The sequence below is a fragment of the Eucyclogobius newberryi genome, unplaced genomic scaffold (assembly GCF_026437365.1).
Source record: "Eucyclogobius newberryi isolate DKJ021-1_F unplaced genomic scaffold, fEucNew1.0.hap1 SCAF_9, whole genome shotgun sequence".
Lineage (NCBI taxonomy): Eukaryota > Metazoa > Chordata > Actinopteri > Gobiiformes > Gobiidae > Eucyclogobius > Eucyclogobius newberryi.
The window spans coordinates 12,023,345-12,041,467 of NW_027316532.1; the positions used below are offsets into that span (position 1 = coordinate 12,023,345).

Here is an 18,123-nt window from a genome sequence, read left to right on the forward strand (position 1 = left end):
ACATGTGACTTTATTAACAAAATAAACTTCTCAAGATCTAAAAAAACTTTTAAATGTAACTAACATTTCCACATCTGTGTAGTTATCTCTTCACCTGACACCACTAAACTTCTGCTCAAAAGTGCTTAAAGTGCACTTCTCCCTCACAGCTCACACAGCAGTGCAGCAGAGCCCCGTGGGGGAGGGGCAGCTCACACAGCAGTGCAGCAGAGCCCTGTGGGGGAGGGGCAGAGCCCCTTGGGGGAGGGGCGACCCGCGGCATTGTGGGACACGTAGTTTTAGCCATAAAAACGGTTACGGATGTAACTACGTTTCTATGAATCGATTTCGGGCCTTGACACATGTGCTGTAGGTGATAAATGTTACGTGTTCTTTTTCTATGGGGCACAGTGCTAGAATGTGTCCAGTAAAACATTAACCTCAGTCTCATTTTCTGAAGTAGAGTAAAGATAAAGTAAACCAGAATGATTATGCAGTAATATTTGAGAGATCCTTTAGCTTCATTATCTCGGGAACATCGATATTCAACAGAATGCTTTGACTAAATAGTAATAAATATGGTTTGTTTTTAACTTCATGTGAAACCTGTGTCAACTGTCTCCTCTGGATAAAAGTGTAATATTGATGGTCTCTGATGTAAATTGCAGATGTTTGAGGATCTGGTCCAGAAGGCGTGTGACACAGTGACCATGTGCACGCTGAAGCTGTACAACGGCATCATCCGAGCGCTCCCTCCCACGCCCTCCAAGTTCCACTACATCTTCAACCTCCGAGACCTGTCCAGGGTCTACCACGGGCTCACCATGACCCACCCCGACAGGTTCGCCTGCAGGAGCACACCACGGGGCCCTGTCTGAAGGGACAACATGATTTGTTATTGATCATTTGTTGCCTGTGACTTTGCAATGATCTCATGCTGAGGTTGTGTGTGAAGGACAAAAAACGTTACCATGACGACCCACTGCACACAAACAAGTCTCAGAAAGTCTGAAAACTTAAAAAAAAAACTTTTTAGGAGCCTCTGATCTGTGCGTCCATGGTCCTGGTCCATGGTCCTGATCCATGGTCCTGATCCATGGTCCTGATCCATGGTCCTGATCCATGGTCCTGATCCATGGTCCTGATCCATGGTCCTGATCCATGGTCCTGATCCATGGTCCTGATCCATGGTCCTTATGTCTGTGCTTGTTTAACAGCACAAGTCTGATCACATGTTGTAACTCCAAAAGTTTCACTTGAGCATCGCAGCTTCAGACAGAGCAGAGCCTCCACCTAGCTTCAGATAGAACAGAGCCTCCACCTAGCTTCAGACAGAGCAATGCCTCCACCGAGCTTCATCCCCCAAGAAACGCTGATGACACCACGTGAAAGGACTCAATAGAGCTCACGATGGTTTTATTTGATAAACAGCTCCAGCAGTTACAGCGCTCCGGTTTGTCGGCTCCGGTTTGTCGGCTCCGGTTCGTCGGCTCCGGTTCGTCGGCTCCATTTGTGAGCTCTGATCGTCTCTTGCAGGTTTGGGACTGTGGCTAAGTTCGTGCGCGTCTGGAGGAACGAGTGCTTGAGAATATTCCACGACAGACTCATCAACGAGGCGGATAAAGATTTGGTAAACATGTGGTTTTTTGTACTTCTGTCTCGTGCTCGACACTTGCCTCATGTAAAGGCCTGATACAAGCACTCAAATGTGTGTTTCGTGCATCCAGGTCCAGGAGCACCTGCGCCTCCTGGTGGAGCAGTACTTCAGGCCGGAGGCGGAGTCCGTCCTGAAGGAGCCCGTCCTGTTTGGGGACTACATGACCGCTCTGAGTGAGTCCGAACCCAGGATCTATGACGACGTCCAGGACTACGAGGCTTCCAAAGCTCTGTTTGAGGTCAAGACTGACACTGGTCATACTAACCCTGACCCTAACCCCTAACCCCTAACCCCTGACCCTAACCCCTCATCCCTTGTTGCCGTGCTCTGCCCATGCAGGAGATCCTGGAGGAGTACAATGAGGTGAAGTCTAGGATGAAGCTGGTTCTTTTTGACGAGGCCCTGGAGCATCTGACCCGTGTCCACCGCATCCTCCGCATGGACCGGGGCCACGCCCTGCTGGTGGGGGTGGGGGGCTCCGGGAAGCAGTCCCTCACCAAGCTGGGAGCCTTCACTGCCGGCTGCGAGGTGCGGGACACCAGAGGATTCACAGCAATATTATATTTCAGGCAAAATACTTCAGAATCAGAAACGATTTATTGCTATTGTCAAAGATCAGAATTCACAAACATCAAACTTGTCCTGGTGATTCTGTGCAACATAAAAATAGGCTTATTATGTACACAAATGTACAGATTAATTTACATTCAAGGGGGGGGGCTGTGACTCTCCTGAAGTCCACGATCATCTCCACTGTCTTCTGGGCATTGAACTCCAGGTTGTTACCGCTGCACCAGCCGCTCCACCTCCTGTAGACACTCATCCCCGTCTGAGATGAGCCCGATGAGGGTGGTGTCGTCATGGTGATGAGGGTGGTGTCGTCATGGTGATGAGGGTGGTGTCGTCATGGTGATGAGGGTGGTGTCGTCATGGTGATGAGGGTGGTGTCGACGTGGCTGGAGGTGCAGCAGTTCGTCACAGGGAGAAGAGCAGGGGAGAAAGTACACTGCCCTGTGGAACTCCTGTGCTGATAGTCCAAGTGTCTGAGACATTCTTCCCCAGCTGCACGCACTGCCTCCGTCAGGGAGTCAGTGCTCCCCCTGCAGGTGGAGTCAGTGCTCCCCCTGCAGGTGGAGTCAGTGCTCCCCCTGCAGGTGGAGTCAGGCACGTTGAGCTGGGAGAGCTTGTCCTGGAGCAGAGCAGGAGGTGGTGTTGATCCTGGCGTAGGTTCCCGGGGAGTCCAGGTGCTGCAGGTGAAGTGGACAGCCAGGTTTATGGTGTTGTCCACAGACCTGTGGCTCTGTAGATGAACTGCAGGAGGTCCAGCAGGAGGTCCAGCAGGAGGTCCAGCAGGAGGTCCAGCAGGAGGTCCAGCAGGAGGTCCAGCAGGGGGTTCAGCAGGAGGTCCAGCAGGAAGTCCAGCAGGGGGTCCAGCAGAGGGTCCAGCAGGAGGTCCAGCTGGAAGTCCAGCAGGAGGTCCAGCAGGAGGTCCAGCAGGAGGGAGGTGAAGGACTTGAGATTGTCCAAAACCTTCCTTTCTCCCTGGAGATGTTGTTTTTCCAGGAATCTTCCAGGAACACCTGAAATGTTATAAATGAAAGCTGCGTTTGTACCAAACTGTGGAACATGACGGTCAAAGTACTACATTTTCATGAGACAGTGACAGAACATGTTCAGCTCTGAAGCCTGTCCATGTGCTGCAGGTGTTTGAGATCACGCTGAGCAGAGGCTATGCAGAGTCCAACCTCCTGTACATGTGCTGCAGGTGTTTGAGATCACGCTGAGCAGAGGCTATGCAGAGTCCAACCTCCTGTACATGTGCTGCAGGTGTTTGAGATCACGCTGAGCAGAGGCTATGCAGAGTCCAACCTCCGTGACGACCTGAGAGCGCTGTACCTGAAGCTGGGCATTGAGAACAAAAAGTGTGTGTTTCTGTTCACGGACGCTCACGTGGCTGAGGAGGGCTTTCTGGAGCTCATCAACAACATGCTGACCTCAGGTACACACACACACACGCAGACACACACACACACACACTCATCAACAACATGCTATCAAATCTGCAAATGCTTAAGTGCTCATGTTTCGTTAGGAAATGGGTCCAAAAATGTGTCATATTAAGCTCTTGGTCAGTTGTTTAGTGCAAATAAAATAATGGCTGTAAAAGCTCTACAGCTAAATACAGACAAAATAGAGACACTGATTATTGCTCCTGATGATGTCATTCCAGGGATAAACCAGTGTGTGGGTGTTTTAGACCAGTCTGTTAAACCAAGTCTTAGAAACTTCTGTGTTGTCTTTGACAAAGACATGTCTTTAGAGCTCCACTCCAGCAGCTGACGAGGAAATGTTTCTTTCAGTTGAGGAAAATCTCTAAACTTGTCTCAAAATGATCTGGAACGTATAATTCATGCTTTTGTCTCTTCACACTTAGACGATTGTAACAGTTCATTTTCCTGTTTAAACGATAAGGAACTCTCTCGTCTGCAGCAAGGATCTTGACCTGCACAAATAGAAGGGCCCACATTTGCTGCCTATGGCCCTTAATGACTGAATTATTGACCATTAACCGGGTCAAAACATATATTTTCCACCATCTTACCCAGCTAATTGTTGGCTATTATTCCCAATAAATCATTCTAACTACTTAAACTGTGTTTGCGTAATCAAAGACCTTGTGTCTGCCTTGACCTGTGCTTTTCCAGGCATTGTTCCCGCTCTGTTCCCTGACGACGAGAAAGAGTCCCTGCTGAACCAGGTGAGGGAGGAGGCCCTGAAGAGTGGAGCGGGCCCCTCCAAAGAGAGCGTGTGGCAGTTCTTTGTCAACAAGAGCGCCAACAACCTCCACATCGTCCTGGGCATGTCTCCTGTGGGCGACACGCTCCGGACGCGCTGCCGGAACTTCCCAGGTCAGATGAATCCTCTTTACACCCTCGTCTTCTGCTCCTTCTCTGAGCCGCACTAAGTCACCTTCAAATCACTTTCAATCTCCCCAGGTTTGTGATCCGTCTTGTGCTGTTTTTTAATCCATAAATCATCACAAACCTGAGCTTTTCTGCTTCAAATCGTTTTCATTACAACTGCGTGCTTACATTAACATGTCGGAGCAGCTAGGTTTTGTTTACTTCCCCATGGTAAGTCCCTCTGCTGCCAATAGATGGAGTTATGAGCGAACGCCTCATCAGGATTGTATGCTTTTCAAAACATGCCTACTTTTCACCTCTAATACATGAGACGCCAAAACAAGAGCACGTGTGAAGGTAGAATATGTCCTTTAACTTTACAGTTTGTGGATGAACATTATGGGCTGACAAACACGTAAACAGGTTTGTGAATGTTCTGTGGGGTCGTTTCTGAATGTCTAGCCTCTTTCTCCCCGTTTTACACTACAACTGTCTATAAATGTCTAATGAAGCACGAGCCAGAGCAGATTGTGGGACTCACATGTTGTGGTTGTGCTCCCAGGGCTGATGAACAACACGGTCATCGACTGGTTCCTGCCGTGGCCCCCACAGGCTCTGCTGGCTGTGGCTCAGTCCTTTTTGGGTGAGGACTGATGGCTGAGGAGGCAAAGAACAAAGAACTACACAAGTCACAATACAGTAATATTAGTCATTGTGCTAAATATACATCACGAACAGGACTAAACTGAACTAAAGCAGCAGTTATCTCATTATCATTTCCCTCATAACACATTTAATTCCTTCAAACACTGGTTCGGTTTTTGGCTCCACAAACCCATAATCATCCGTGTCTTCTGTCTATTACACGCCTGTGTGAAGGTTTAATATATAAAGTAATGTAGTGTGTGGTGCAGGTCAAGATACGATGATTCCTGAGGAGCACTCTGCAGCGGTCATCTCCCACGTGTGCATGGTCCACGACTGTGTCCGCGACTACAGCATGCTGTTCCTGCAGAAGCTCCGCCGCTGCAACTTTGTCACGCCAAAGAACTACCTGGACTTCATCAACACGTACACGGCTCTGCTGCAGGAGAAGGACCAGGACATTCTGGGTAGGACATGCACTTATATTCTACTTTGCATCTGAGTAAGAAGGTTTTTTAAGGATTTAAGGAAAGAAACTTAAATGAAATAAATGAATCATATCAAGTTATAAAGTAAGGATAAAACGCTTGTCAGACCCAAGGATTCTGTTGAAGTGAAATTAGCCCCACAAACAAACCTTTCCTAAGAAACCGTGGAGGCTCATGGAGGACATGGAGGACATGGAGGAAATGGAGGACATTAAGGACATGGAGGGCATGGGGGACATGGAGGACATGAGGGACATGGGGGACATGGAGGACATGCGACAGTTTTGCTACCGTTCTACTACTACTCCAAATGTAGTAGCCATAAGCGTACATAAGGTTCTGGCAGTGAGAAGGAGGAAACTTCTAATGTGGGAATTTGTGAACATATTAAAGGTGCCATAACATGCTTTTTTTCACGTTTCGTAGTCTATCCTAAGTGTATAATTGACAATAATAAGGGTTGTGCAACACCCTTAACATAATAGTTTAGAAATATCACCCAGACCTTGGACCCCCTCACCAACCCGGAAATGCAGACGGCTTGGTTTGATATTCGCCCCCACCCTTGCGAAGAGCGATCTGGCTCCCCAGCCCAACCCGTGATGTAGTCTCAGAGCGCGTGTGTGCCCCGCCCACCCGTGACGTAGTGTGTCCCCCACAGCTGTCTGTGCCGCTCCGCGCGAATGAGTGAGAAACGATAGAAATTCAGATCAACACTACTTTGAGCCTAAACAGTTCCTAAACAGGGAACAGTGATTATGTGAGAAGCCCTCGTTCGTCTGCTCATCTGAGGAGAAAGATAGAGACTGTTCTCTAGCTAAACACTGCAGGAATCAATCAGAAACCACGATGGGCACATCATTTTATGAGGGCCTACAGCTCTGTAAGACAGTTAAAAGCTCTGAAAAGTCAATTTTGCACGATATGGGCCATACGCTCAAGGAGGAGTTTGTAAAAGTATGAAGCGTCACCAAGTTCACATTTCAGAAATGGGGAGATTCTCCCATTGCAATAATATGAGAGGTTCCTCTCATTGCTGTGTCTATGCCTTAAGAAATATTACAGGGGTCTTTTTATTTATATTGATATATTCATATCTTTTTAGGGTGTTTTTAATTGGGAAGTTAAAAAAATTGGCAAATTTCATAAGAATGTGAAAAACTAAATATTTTGCACTCCATATAAACTTTAATCTCTTCAAGTACATTTAGGGCAAAGGGTTTAAAAACAAATTCAAATGTGACGCAATTCGTACTTTGTGTGCACAAAAAATGAAGAGAATGGATTTAGCTCTATTTTAAAGGAGACATACTCAAATGATGAAAACACCCCAAAAGAACGACCTGCGGGTCATTATTTCATCTCTAAAGATAGCACAGACTCCGCCCCCTTTTTTGTTTTCTCATGTTTAAGATTCGGCAGTGCTGAGACCCAGTGCATCCTCTCTATGGGAGACACCAGGTGAAAGGGGAGAGGGGATGGGAGATACCAGGTGAAGGACGAGGGGGGATGGGAGACACCAGGTGAAAGGCGAGGGGGGATGGGAGATACCAGGTGAAGGACGAGGGGGGATGGGAGATACCAGGTGAAAGGCGAGATGGGATGGGTGATACCAGGTGAAAGGTGAGGGGGTATGGGTGATACCAGGTGAAAGGCGAGGGGGGATGGGAGATACCAGGTGAAGGACGAGGGGGGATGGGAGATACCAGGTGTAATGGGGGGATGGGAGATACCAGGTGAAAGGGGAGGGGGGATGGTAGATACCAGGTGAAGGACGAGGGGGGATAGGAGTTACCAGGTGAAGGACGAGGGGGGATGGGAGATGGGTGATACCAGGTGAAAGGCGAGGGGGGATGGGTGATACCAGGTGAAAGGGGAGGGGGGATGGGAGATACCAGGTGAAGGACGAGGGGGGATGGGAGATACCAGGTGAAAGGCGAGGGGGGGATGGGTGATACCAGGTGAAAGGGGAGGGGGGATGGGAGACACCAGGTGAAAGGGGAGGGGGATGGGAAACACCAGGTGAAAGGCGAGGGGGGATGGGAGACACCAGGTGAAAGGGGAGGGGGATGGGAGACACCAGGTGAAAGGCAAGGGGGGATGGGAGACACCAGGTGAAAGGCGAGGGGGGATGGGAGATACCAGGTGTAAGGCGAGGGGGGATGGGAGATACCAGGTGAAAGGCGAGGGGGATGGGTGATACCAGGTGAAAGGCTAGAGTTGATGGGAGATACCAGGTGAAGGACGAGGGGGGATGGGAGATACCAGGTGAAAGGCGAGGGGGGATGGGTGATACCAGGTGAAAGGTGAGGGGGGATGGGAGATACCAGGTGAAAGGGGAGGGGGGATGGGAGATACCAGGTGAAAGGCGAGGGGGGATACCAGGTGAAAGGTGAGGGGGGATGGGAGGTACCAGGTGAAGGACGAGGGGGGATGGGTGATAGCAGGTGAAAGGCGAGGGGGATGGGTGATACCAGGTGAAAGGGGAGGGGGGATGGGAGACACCAGGTGAAAGGGGAGGGGGATGGGAGACACCAGGTGAAAGGGGAGGGGGATGGGAGACACCAGGTGAAAGGCGAGGGGGGATGGGAGACACCAGGTGAAAGGCGAGGGGGGATGGTAGATACCAGGTGAAAGGCGAGGGGGCATGGGAGATACCAGGTGAAAGGGGAGGGGGATGGGAGACACCAGGTGAAAGGCAAGGGGGGATGGGAGACACCAGGTGAAAGGCAAGGGGGGATGGGAGACACCAGGTGAAAGGCAAGGGGGGATGGGAGATACCAGGTGTAAGGCGAGGGGGGATGGGAGATACCCGGTGAAAGGGGAGGGGGGATGGGAGATACCAGGTGAAGGACGAGGGGGGATGGGAGATACCAGGTGAAGGACCAGGGGGATGGGAGATACCAGGTGAAAGGCGAGGGGGGATGGGTGATACCAGGTGAAAGGTGAGGGGGGATGGAAGATACCAGGTGAAAGGCGAGGGGGGATGGGTGATACCAGGTGAAAGGCGAGGGGGATGGGAGATACCAGGTGAAAGGCGAGGGGGGATGGGTGATACCAGGTGAAAGGGGAGGGGGGATGGGAGATACCAGGTGAAGGACGAGGGGGGATGGGTGATATCAGGTGAAAGGCGAGGGGGATGGGTAATACCAGGTGAAAGGGGAGGGGGATGGGAGACACCAGGTGAAAGGGGAGGGGGATGGGAGACACCAGGTGAAAGGCGAGGGGGGATGGGAGATACCAGGTGAAAGCCGAGGGGGGATGGGAGATACCAGGTGAAAGGGGAGGGGGATGGGAGACACCAGGGGAAAGGCGAGGGGGGATGGGAGACACCAGGTGAAAGGCGAGGGGGGATGGGAGATACCAGGTGAAAGGGGAGGGGGGATGGGAGATACCAGGTGAAAGGCGAGGGGGATGGGAGATACCAGGTGAAAGGTGAGGGGGGATGGGAGATACCAGGTGAAAGGGGAGGGGGGATGGGAGACACCAGATGAAAGGCGAGGGGGGATGGGAGATACCAGGTGAAAGCCGAGGGGGGATACCAGGTGAAAGGTGAGGGGGGATGGGAGATACCAGGTGAAAGCCGAGGGGGGATACCAGGTGAAAGGTGAGGGGGGATGGGAGATACCAGGTGAAAGGGGAGGGGGGATGGGAGATACCAGGTGAAAGGCGAGGGGGGATGGGAGATACCAGGTGAAAGGGGAGGGGGGATGGGAGATACCAGGTGAAAGGGGAGGAGGGATGGGAGACACCAGGTGAAAGGGGAGGGGGATGGGAGACACCAGGTGAAAGGCGAGGGGGGATGGGAGATACCAGGTGAAAGGCGAGCGGGGATGGGAGATACCAGGTGAAAGGGGAGGGGGGATGGGAGACACCAGGTGAAAGGCGAGGGGGATGGGAGATACCAGGTGAAAGGCGAGGGGGGTTGGGAGATACCAGGTGAAAGGCGAGGCGGGATGGGAGATACCAGGTGAAAGGGGAGGGGGGATAGGAGATACCAGGTGAAAGGCGAGGGGGGATGGGAGATACCAGGTGAAGGACGAGGGGGGATGGGAGATACCAGGTGAAGGGCGAGGGGGGGTGGGAGATACCAGGTGAAAGGGGAGGGGGGATAGGTGATGGGGGTTTTGTTGGTGTAGCGGGAGTTGGCTTGTGCGGGGAAGAGTTGATAAGTGTTGACATAACTCTTGATTTTGCTTCATTGGGGCGTGGAGCCATCTAAAGTCCTGATTTGATCAGACATTCAAGATGGCGGGGAAGGCCCCTGGGTGAGGGTGGAGATGGAAAGGAGAGTGAGGAATCTGTAGTGGGAGTAGATGTTGCAGGGGGAACCCAGGGCTGGTCTGAAGGCAGGGGCGATGACAGGGATGCTGTCGGGCCTGTCACAGATGGGTCCAAGGCCTTTGATGAAGACCCTATGGGCAATGACCCCATGTGCTGTGAAGATTGTTGTGCTGCTGTTGCTGATGAGTCGTTCGCTGGAGGCGGTGGAGGTGATTGTGGAGCAGCTGGAGCTGAATCCTTCGCTGGAGGCGGTGGAGGTGGTGCTGTTGATGTTGAAACATTGGCCATTAATGATACAAATTTGAAATCCTTTCGGGGGCCAACAGAAATTGTCTTGAGGGCCGGATTTGGCCCACGGGCTGCCAGTTTGGCACGTGTGGACCACTGCTGCCCCCCTGTGGCACATGGTGTTCACAGCGGTCTCCCATCCAAGCACTAACCAGGCCCAGACTGTTCAGCTGCAGGGACCAGATGGACTCAGTTTGGTTGACGTGTGGTGCATGTTTGCTCTGCTCTAGCTCAGTGCAAGCGTCTGGAAGGAGGTCTGGATAAGCTTAAGGAGGCCACGGAGCAGCTGGGGGAACTGAACCTCAAACTGGCCGAGCAGAGGGTGGTCCTGGATGAGAAGTCCACAGCCTGTGAGGCTCTGCTGGACGAGATCACCTCCAACACCGCTGTAGGTCAGTGAGGACTCCACGTCTGACCAGCTCCACACATGGACCTGTTTCAATGTATTTATTATATCATATTATGTTTGATATGATATAATATATACATATAATACTATAATAAATGTTACTAAAGCAGGAAGTTCTTGTGTGTGTTGCACTAGATACACCTTCACCAAGTGCATTTTAATCTTTTCAACTCAAACATTATTTTTTCAGGCAATTAGCCTCAGAGTTTTTTGTCATGTACGAGAAAGTTTGAATCTGGATGTTTTATATTGTTCCCTCATCCAAACATTTGAAGTTTGACGATTAAATGATCAGAATCTGAACCAGAACCAAAATCCCGCGTCACAGCAGGAACACTCTGTGACCTTTGTGGTCTTGTGTTCTGTCTTTGTGTAGTTTAAATGTTTTTTGTCTGACGTCAAAGGTTTCCTTCAGTTTCTCTCGTTTTCCTTACCACTTAAAGCAAATGTAATTAAAAAACGCCATAGCCACTTAAACTAAATCCAGAATAAAGTCTGATACATGTTTGATCCTGGCTCCAGCGGAGGAGAAGAAGTGCCAGGCTGAGGAGAAAGCCAAGGAGATCGAGGAGCAGAACAAGGTGATCGCAGTGGAGAAGAAGGAGGCGGAGAGCTCTCTGGCTGAGGCTCTGCCCGCTCTGGAGGCTGCTCGCCACGCCCTGCAGAACCTGGAGAAGTCTGATGTCACAGAGATCAGGTCAGTACAAGGGCCACGCCCGCTCTGGAGGCTGCTCGCCACACCCTGCAGAACTGGAGAAGTCTGATGTGTGAAAGTGAATGAGTGAAAGAATGAGCTCTGATGTATCTGATGTATCTGATGTATCTGATGCATCTGATGCATCTGATGTATCTGATGTATCTGATATATCTGATATATCTGATATATCTGATATATCTGATATATCTGATACATCTGATATATCTGATATATCTGATATATCTGATGAATCTGATGTATCTGATGTATCTGATGTATCTATAGCAGTGGTTCTTAACCTTTTTGGAGGAACTGAACCAGTTTCATAAGCGCATTCACCGAACGCTTCTTAATTGGAAAAATATAATATATTTTTTTTTTCAATTTCTGTGGCCCCGCCCCCATGCACGACCCTGACAACCCACAAAACAATTAATCCAAGAAAAACAGATTTTAAAGAAAGATAATATGATAAGGTCTGTTATCATAGTTATATCTCAGTTGTGGAGTGTCAGGTTCATGCATGGGGGCGGGGCCACAGAATTCAAAACATGGGTATATATTTTACTGGTGCACAAAATGAACCGTGCATCAACATCACTGTGTTCAAAGAACGAAATCATCAAAACATGATTTTCACACAAAAACATAATGAATATTGACGTCATGAGTGACTTCTGCTGTTTCTTTCACTGACCAGTTCAGAAATGCGACACTCTCATGTCATTTTCACAACAAAGTCTGTTCCTTTTCTTCATTTTTATGTCCAGCATCTTCGAAAAGGATCGCTCACAAAGATATTATATTATATTATAGTAGTTATAGAAAAGGACAAGGGAAATGGCCCCAGAGGCTGTTCTTTTGGCCCTTGTGGGGCCAGGCTGGTGCTGTGTCTTAGCCCAGAAAGGAGGGCTTTGATACAGGCTCGACTCTTGAGACTCTGACCTGGCGACAGGTCTTATTCCAAAAGGGGTTTTGATACAGGTTAGACTCTGGGGGATTTCCCTGGTCATTTTGGCCCTCTTAGGTGCCAGGCTGGTACCAAGACTTTGCCCAGAAAGGTCAAATCAAATCAAATCAATTTATTTTTGTAAGGCCCAAAATCACAACAACAGTTGCCTCTGAGGGCCACAGGGAGAAATGAATCAACAATGTCTGTGGTGGCGATGAAGTCAGACAATGTCTGTGGTGGCGAGGGACGATGTCCCAGGGTCCTCTGTCCTTAGACTCTCCTTCTCGGCCAGGAAAAACTACAAAAAAACCTCTTTGGGAAAAAAGCGTAGAAACCTGGAGGAGTTCCAGTGAAGGAGAGATCCGACTCTCACAGACGGACAGACGGACACAAGGAGACTGGAGCTGGACCCACTCTTCAGGCAGAAGAGGGACCGTCTGAGTCGAGCTGGACCCACTCTTCAGGCAGATGAGGGACCGTCTGAGTCGAGCTGGACCCACTCTTCAGGCAGATGAGGGACCGTCTGAGTCGAGCTGGACCCACTCTTCAGGCAGAAGAGGGACCGTCTGAGTCGAGCTGGACCCACTCTTCAGGCAGATGAGGGACCGTCTGAGTCGAGCTGGACCCACTCTTCAGGCAGAAGAGGGACCGTCTGAGTCGAGCTGGACCCACTCTTCAGGCAGAAGAGGGACCGTCTGAGTCGAGCTGGACCCACTCTTCAGGCAGAAGAGGGACCGTCGGAGGCGAGCTGGACCCACTCTTCAGGCAGACGAGGGACCGTCGGAGGCGAGCTGGACCCACTCTTCAGGCAGATGAGGGACCGACTGAGGCGAACTGGAGCCACTCTTCAGGCAGATGAGGGACCGTCCACACAGGGCAGGGACCACTTCACCAGGGGAGGGGCATCTGGGTCCACAGGTCCTCAGGAGTGAGAGAAAGAAAAGAAGGCGGTGAACAGTTTGCAAGTGGAATCAAAAAATAAATATTGTTTGATAGCATAAGTAGTCAGAAGAAGAAGAGGATAGTGCTCAAGCTGTCATACTTCCCCCAGCATAGTTACTCCTAGGGCAGCGTAGCTGAAGCTGTGGGTTTATCTTTCTGTTCCTAACTACTCTGACCATAAGCGATTTCGAAGAGGAACGTTTTAAGCCTGGACTTAAATGAAGAGACTGTGTCAGCATATTTAACATGGGTCGGGAGCTGATTCCATAACACAGGAGCTTGGTAGCTAAACGCTCTACCTCCTACAGTACTTTTAGAGACTCTTGGCACCACCAGAAGGCCAGCATTCTGAGAGCGAAGAGCTCTGTTTGGATGATATGGTTCTATAGCATCTTTGAGGTAGGATGGGGCCATGTCATTTATGGCTTTGTAGGTCAAGAGTAGAATTTTGAATTTGATTCTAGACTCGACGGGGAGCCAGTGAAGAGACTTCAGCACTGGAGTAATGTGCTCTCTTCTTTTTGTTCCTGTTAGTAATCTTGCTGCTGCATTTTGAACCAGTTGAAAGCTTTTTATGGAGCTTTTAGGACACGCTGCAAGCAGGGAGTTACAGTAGTCTAATCTAGTCGTTACAAATGCATGGATAAGTTTTTCGGCATCACTTTTAGGCAGGATTCTTCTGATTTTGGCGATGTTGCGCAAATGGAAATAGGCTGTTTTACAAGCTTGATTTATATGAGCTTTAAATGAGAGCTCCTGGTCAAATAAGACTCCAAGGTTTCTTACAGTAGAACTGGAGGCTACACTGACATTGTCCAGTGTGACTATCTGCTCAGATAGAGCGTCTCGTAGATGCTTAGGGCCAAGCACAATGACCTCGGTTTTTTCAGGGTTAAGAAGCAGGTAGTTTAGTGTCATCCAGGTTTTTATCTCCTTCACACAAGTACTAAGTCTGTCTCCTTGATCGCTCTGATCAGGTTTCATTGATAAATACAGCTGAGTATCATCTGCATAGCAGTGGAAGTTAATGCCATGCTTTCTGATAATGTTGCCTAATGGTAGCATATAAAGAGTAAACAGAATTGGACCGAGTACCGAACCCTGTGGCACACCGTAAATTACTTTAGAGCTTGGTGAGGAGCTCTGGTTTACATTAACAAATTGGAACCTATCAGATAGATAGGATTTAAACCAGCTGAGGGCTGTTCCTCCAACACCTACATCACATTCTAACCTCTGCAGTAGAATGTTGTGGTCGATGGTGTCAAACGCTGCGCTGAGGTCCAACAGAACCAGGATTGAGACCAGTCCATCGTCAGCGGCTAATAACAAATCATTTGTGACTTTAACTAGTGCAGTTTCAGTGCTGTGGTGGGCTCTGAACCCTGACTGGAAAACTTCAAATAAGTTATTGTCCTGCAGGTGGCGACAAAGCTGTTTTACTACAACTTTTTCAAGGATTTTAGAGACGAAGGGAAGATTTGAAATAGGTCTGTAGTTTACCAATAGGTCGGGATCTAGATTAGGCTTTTTCAGAAGAGGTTTAATGACTGCATGTTTGAAGGACTGTGGAAGTGAAGTATTTATTATATTAAGAATAGGGTCTATAATTAGGGGAAGAATGTCTTTGAGGAGTCTGCTTGGAATGGGGTCTAGGACACAAGTTGAGCTTTTAGAGGACATAATGGCTGAAGTTATCTCTGCTTGATCAGCAGCTGTGAACCTTTCTAGGTTTACAGGTGGATTTATATGGGACGTTAGATTTACAGCTTGGGCTAGTTCAGGGCTAATAGCGGGGGTAATTTCATCTAATTTATCTCTGATTGTTTTTATTTTATTATTAAAAAATAGGAGGAAATCATCAGAGCTAAGTGTAGCTGGGATTGAGGGCTCTACTGCACTGTGACAGTTTGTTAGCCTAGCTACAGTGCTGAAAAGGAATTTAGTGTTACTTTTGTTGACTTCTATTAGATTTGAATAATATCTGGTTTGGGCCTTACGCAGAGCCTGCTTATAGGACAGCAGGCAACTTTTCCATGCTTTTAGGGATTCTTCGGTGTGAGAGCGACGAAATAATCCCTCTAACTTTCTAACTTTTTGTTTATGTGAACACAGTTCTTGGTTGTACCATGGGGAGGCGCGCTTTGGCCTAATGACCTTCTGTTTTAACGGCGCGACAACGTCAAGAGCAGACTTCAGAGAATTCATGGTCAAGTCGACACATTGATCACTTAAACTGGGACTAAAGCTGTTCTCAGCAGGATCACATGACATGTCACTGAATATTGGCTCTATTATTTCTTTGAATTTTGAGATAGATTTTTCAGATATTGTCCTTTTCATTATAACTTTATTTTGTGGGACTGGATGATCTTTAAGAATAAACTGAAAGGTAATTAGGAAATTATCTGACAATATAGGGTTTTGAGGGAGGACAATGAGGTCACTAATCTCTGTTCCATACGTTAGGACAAGATCCAGAGTGTTCTTGTGAGTGTGAGTCGGTTTATTTACATTCACCAATGCTGTCTAACAAGGCGCTGAAGGCATTACTGAGAGCGTCATCACTCATGTTCACGTGGATATTAAAGTCTCCAACTATAACTATTTTATCCCAGGCTAACACTAAGTTTGATATAAAGTCAGAAAACTCTGTTAAAAACTCTGAATAGGGACCAGGAGGTCGGTAGATAACTATGAACAAAACTCCTTTTTGGTTTTTCATATTTGGACATGTGATTGACAGCATAAGGCTTTCAAATGAGTGAAATGCATTGTTAGTTTTAGGGCTCATGAGTAGGCTTGAGTGGGAGATCACTGCCACACCACCACCTCGGCCTGTGCTCCTGGCAGTCTGAAAGTTAACATGGCTGGGTGGGGTGGACTCATTTAGTCTGACGTAGTCGTCTTGTTGAAGCCACGTTTCAGTTAGAGCTAGAAGATCTATGTTATAGTCACTAATTAATTCATTAACTAAGAGCGATTTGGAGGAAATTGCTCTAATGTTTAGCAGTCCACATTTTACGTGTTTATTCATTTGTGTATTTGTGTCATTTGTGATTGTTATTTTCCTTAAGTTATTTGGTCTGACGCCTGAAATATTTTTTCTGAAATGTGACTTTTTGGCATTATTTGTACGAGGGACACGAGGGACACGAGGGACACACACAGTCTCTATCTGTCTTGAATCTGAACACTTCACAGGTAACAGAACGGGCGAGAGTTCGGCGACAGAGGAGCGTCTTGAACTGCTGCTCTGCACCTGGGGCTCATCCCTAGATGGTCACTTAACACGACTAAGACTATCGGTCAAATTCCGAACTAATAGGGATGTACCCTCCGAAGTCGGATGGATGCCATCCCTGCGTATGAGCCCGGGCTTTCCCCAAAACGCACTCCAGTTATCAATAAAGACAACGTTGTTTTGAGGGCACCATCTGGATAACCAGTTGTTGAATGCTGAGAGACGGCTGTACAATTCAGCATTGATCCGATTGGGCAGGGGACCAGAAAATATTACAGTGTCCGACATCGACTTCGCTAGGTCACACACCGCGGCTACTTGAACTTTGAGCACCTCTGATTGTCTCCGACGGGCGTCGTTACCGCCTGCGTGAACCACGACTCGCCGGAAACGGGTCCTACTCCGCTTTAAGATCCTAAGGTTTCCTTCGATGTCACCCATTCTGGCCCCCGGGTAACACCTAACGCTAGCAGCTGGCAGCTTCACGTCTCTAACAATAGAACTCCCGATTACAAGAGTTTCTCTCGTGTGTTCAGCGGGCGTGTGATCGCTGAGGGGAGAAAACCTATTATAGACGTGAAGCTCACGGCGCTCTGAGGTTCGGCGTTTAGCGCCTTGTCCCCTCCGAACTGTCACAAAATGGTCCCTATTCTGTTCCTGGTCTAGTCCCGGCTGCACGGGAGACACTGAGGGGCTGAGCTCGGCCTTACTGCTACTGCTAATGCTAATGCTACGCCCTGCAGCGCGGTCCGGTAGCCCTCGCGCTAAAACCGAACTATAACTGGACTTAAGCTCCTCTAAACAGCGGATCCGCGCTTCTAACTCCGTAACCCTGGCCTCCAAAACTACCACTACACTGCACTTCACGCACCTATCATCAGAGAAGGAGCCAGGGTTCTGACTCGACATATGACAGCTCAAACAGGTAAAGGTAGATCCAGCCATGACGCTAGCGGCTAGGCTACGCTAGGCTAGTTCAGGCTGGAGCTAGAAAGTGAGGAGGGCTTTTTAATCCACGAAATACTGAAAAGCGAGCGGCTTGAGGCTCCGGATTGTTTGCGGAGAAATCAAACGTTCACTTTCGTGTATATGATGCGTAAATAGTGTGTATAATTCGTGGATTAATCGGTAAAAGGCTCTAAGAACGAACAGCTCTGAAAACGCGACACACTCACCGGAAATGACGTCACCGGATATCAGTCACCTCTGATCGTGGGCCTGAAGGTGGGCTTTGATTCAATCTAAAATATTAAGAAAGAAATCACAAGACGACACGACAGTCACAAGTCGACTTCTGAGCGCACCAGATGAGTCTGATGTGTGTTTTGACCTCCGCCGAACCCCTGGGGTTCCATCGAGGTTAAGAACCACTGCATTAGCTATTGCAGTTTGTGAGACCCTGGTGCAGAGACCCTGGTGCAGAGACCCTGGTGTCAGCAGATGAAACGAGGAGCAGAGCATTATAAGTTGTAACTCACTCAGTAACAGTAACCTTCCTTATCCAACTTACTAAATCCTCTGATCGCCTTTTCCTCTCAGGCTTAGTACCTCACATTTAAACAAATATATGTTAAGTTGATATTCTATGTGCTTATTGTGGACCATCTTTGGGGGCCCCTCTGCTGTCCTCTGGGG

At 48.8% G+C, this 18,123-nt stretch overlaps 1 protein-coding gene across 1 annotated transcript in view; it reads left to right on the plus strand.

Annotated features, from left to right (window-relative positions):
* Nucleotides 1-18,123, plus strand: part of dnah10 (dynein axonemal heavy chain 10) — a 170,517-nt gene that overhangs the window by 106,339 nt on the left and 46,055 nt on the right. Inside the window, exons 48-57 of the mRNA XM_072439315.1 lie at nt 648-820; nt 1,516-1,609; nt 1,707-1,874; nt 1,976-2,164; nt 3,464-3,635; nt 4,342-4,545; nt 5,102-5,182; nt 5,454-5,651; nt 10,475-10,636; nt 11,176-11,350. Of these exons, the coding sequence (XP_072295416.1) occupies nt 648-820; nt 1,516-1,609; nt 1,707-1,874; nt 1,976-2,164; nt 3,464-3,635; nt 4,342-4,545; nt 5,102-5,182; nt 5,454-5,651; nt 10,475-10,636; nt 11,176-11,350 (1,616 nt within the window). The remainder of the gene's footprint in view (nt 1-647; nt 821-1,515; nt 1,610-1,706; nt 1,875-1,975; nt 2,165-3,463; nt 3,636-4,341; nt 4,546-5,101; nt 5,183-5,453; nt 5,652-10,474; nt 10,637-11,175; nt 11,351-18,123) is intronic.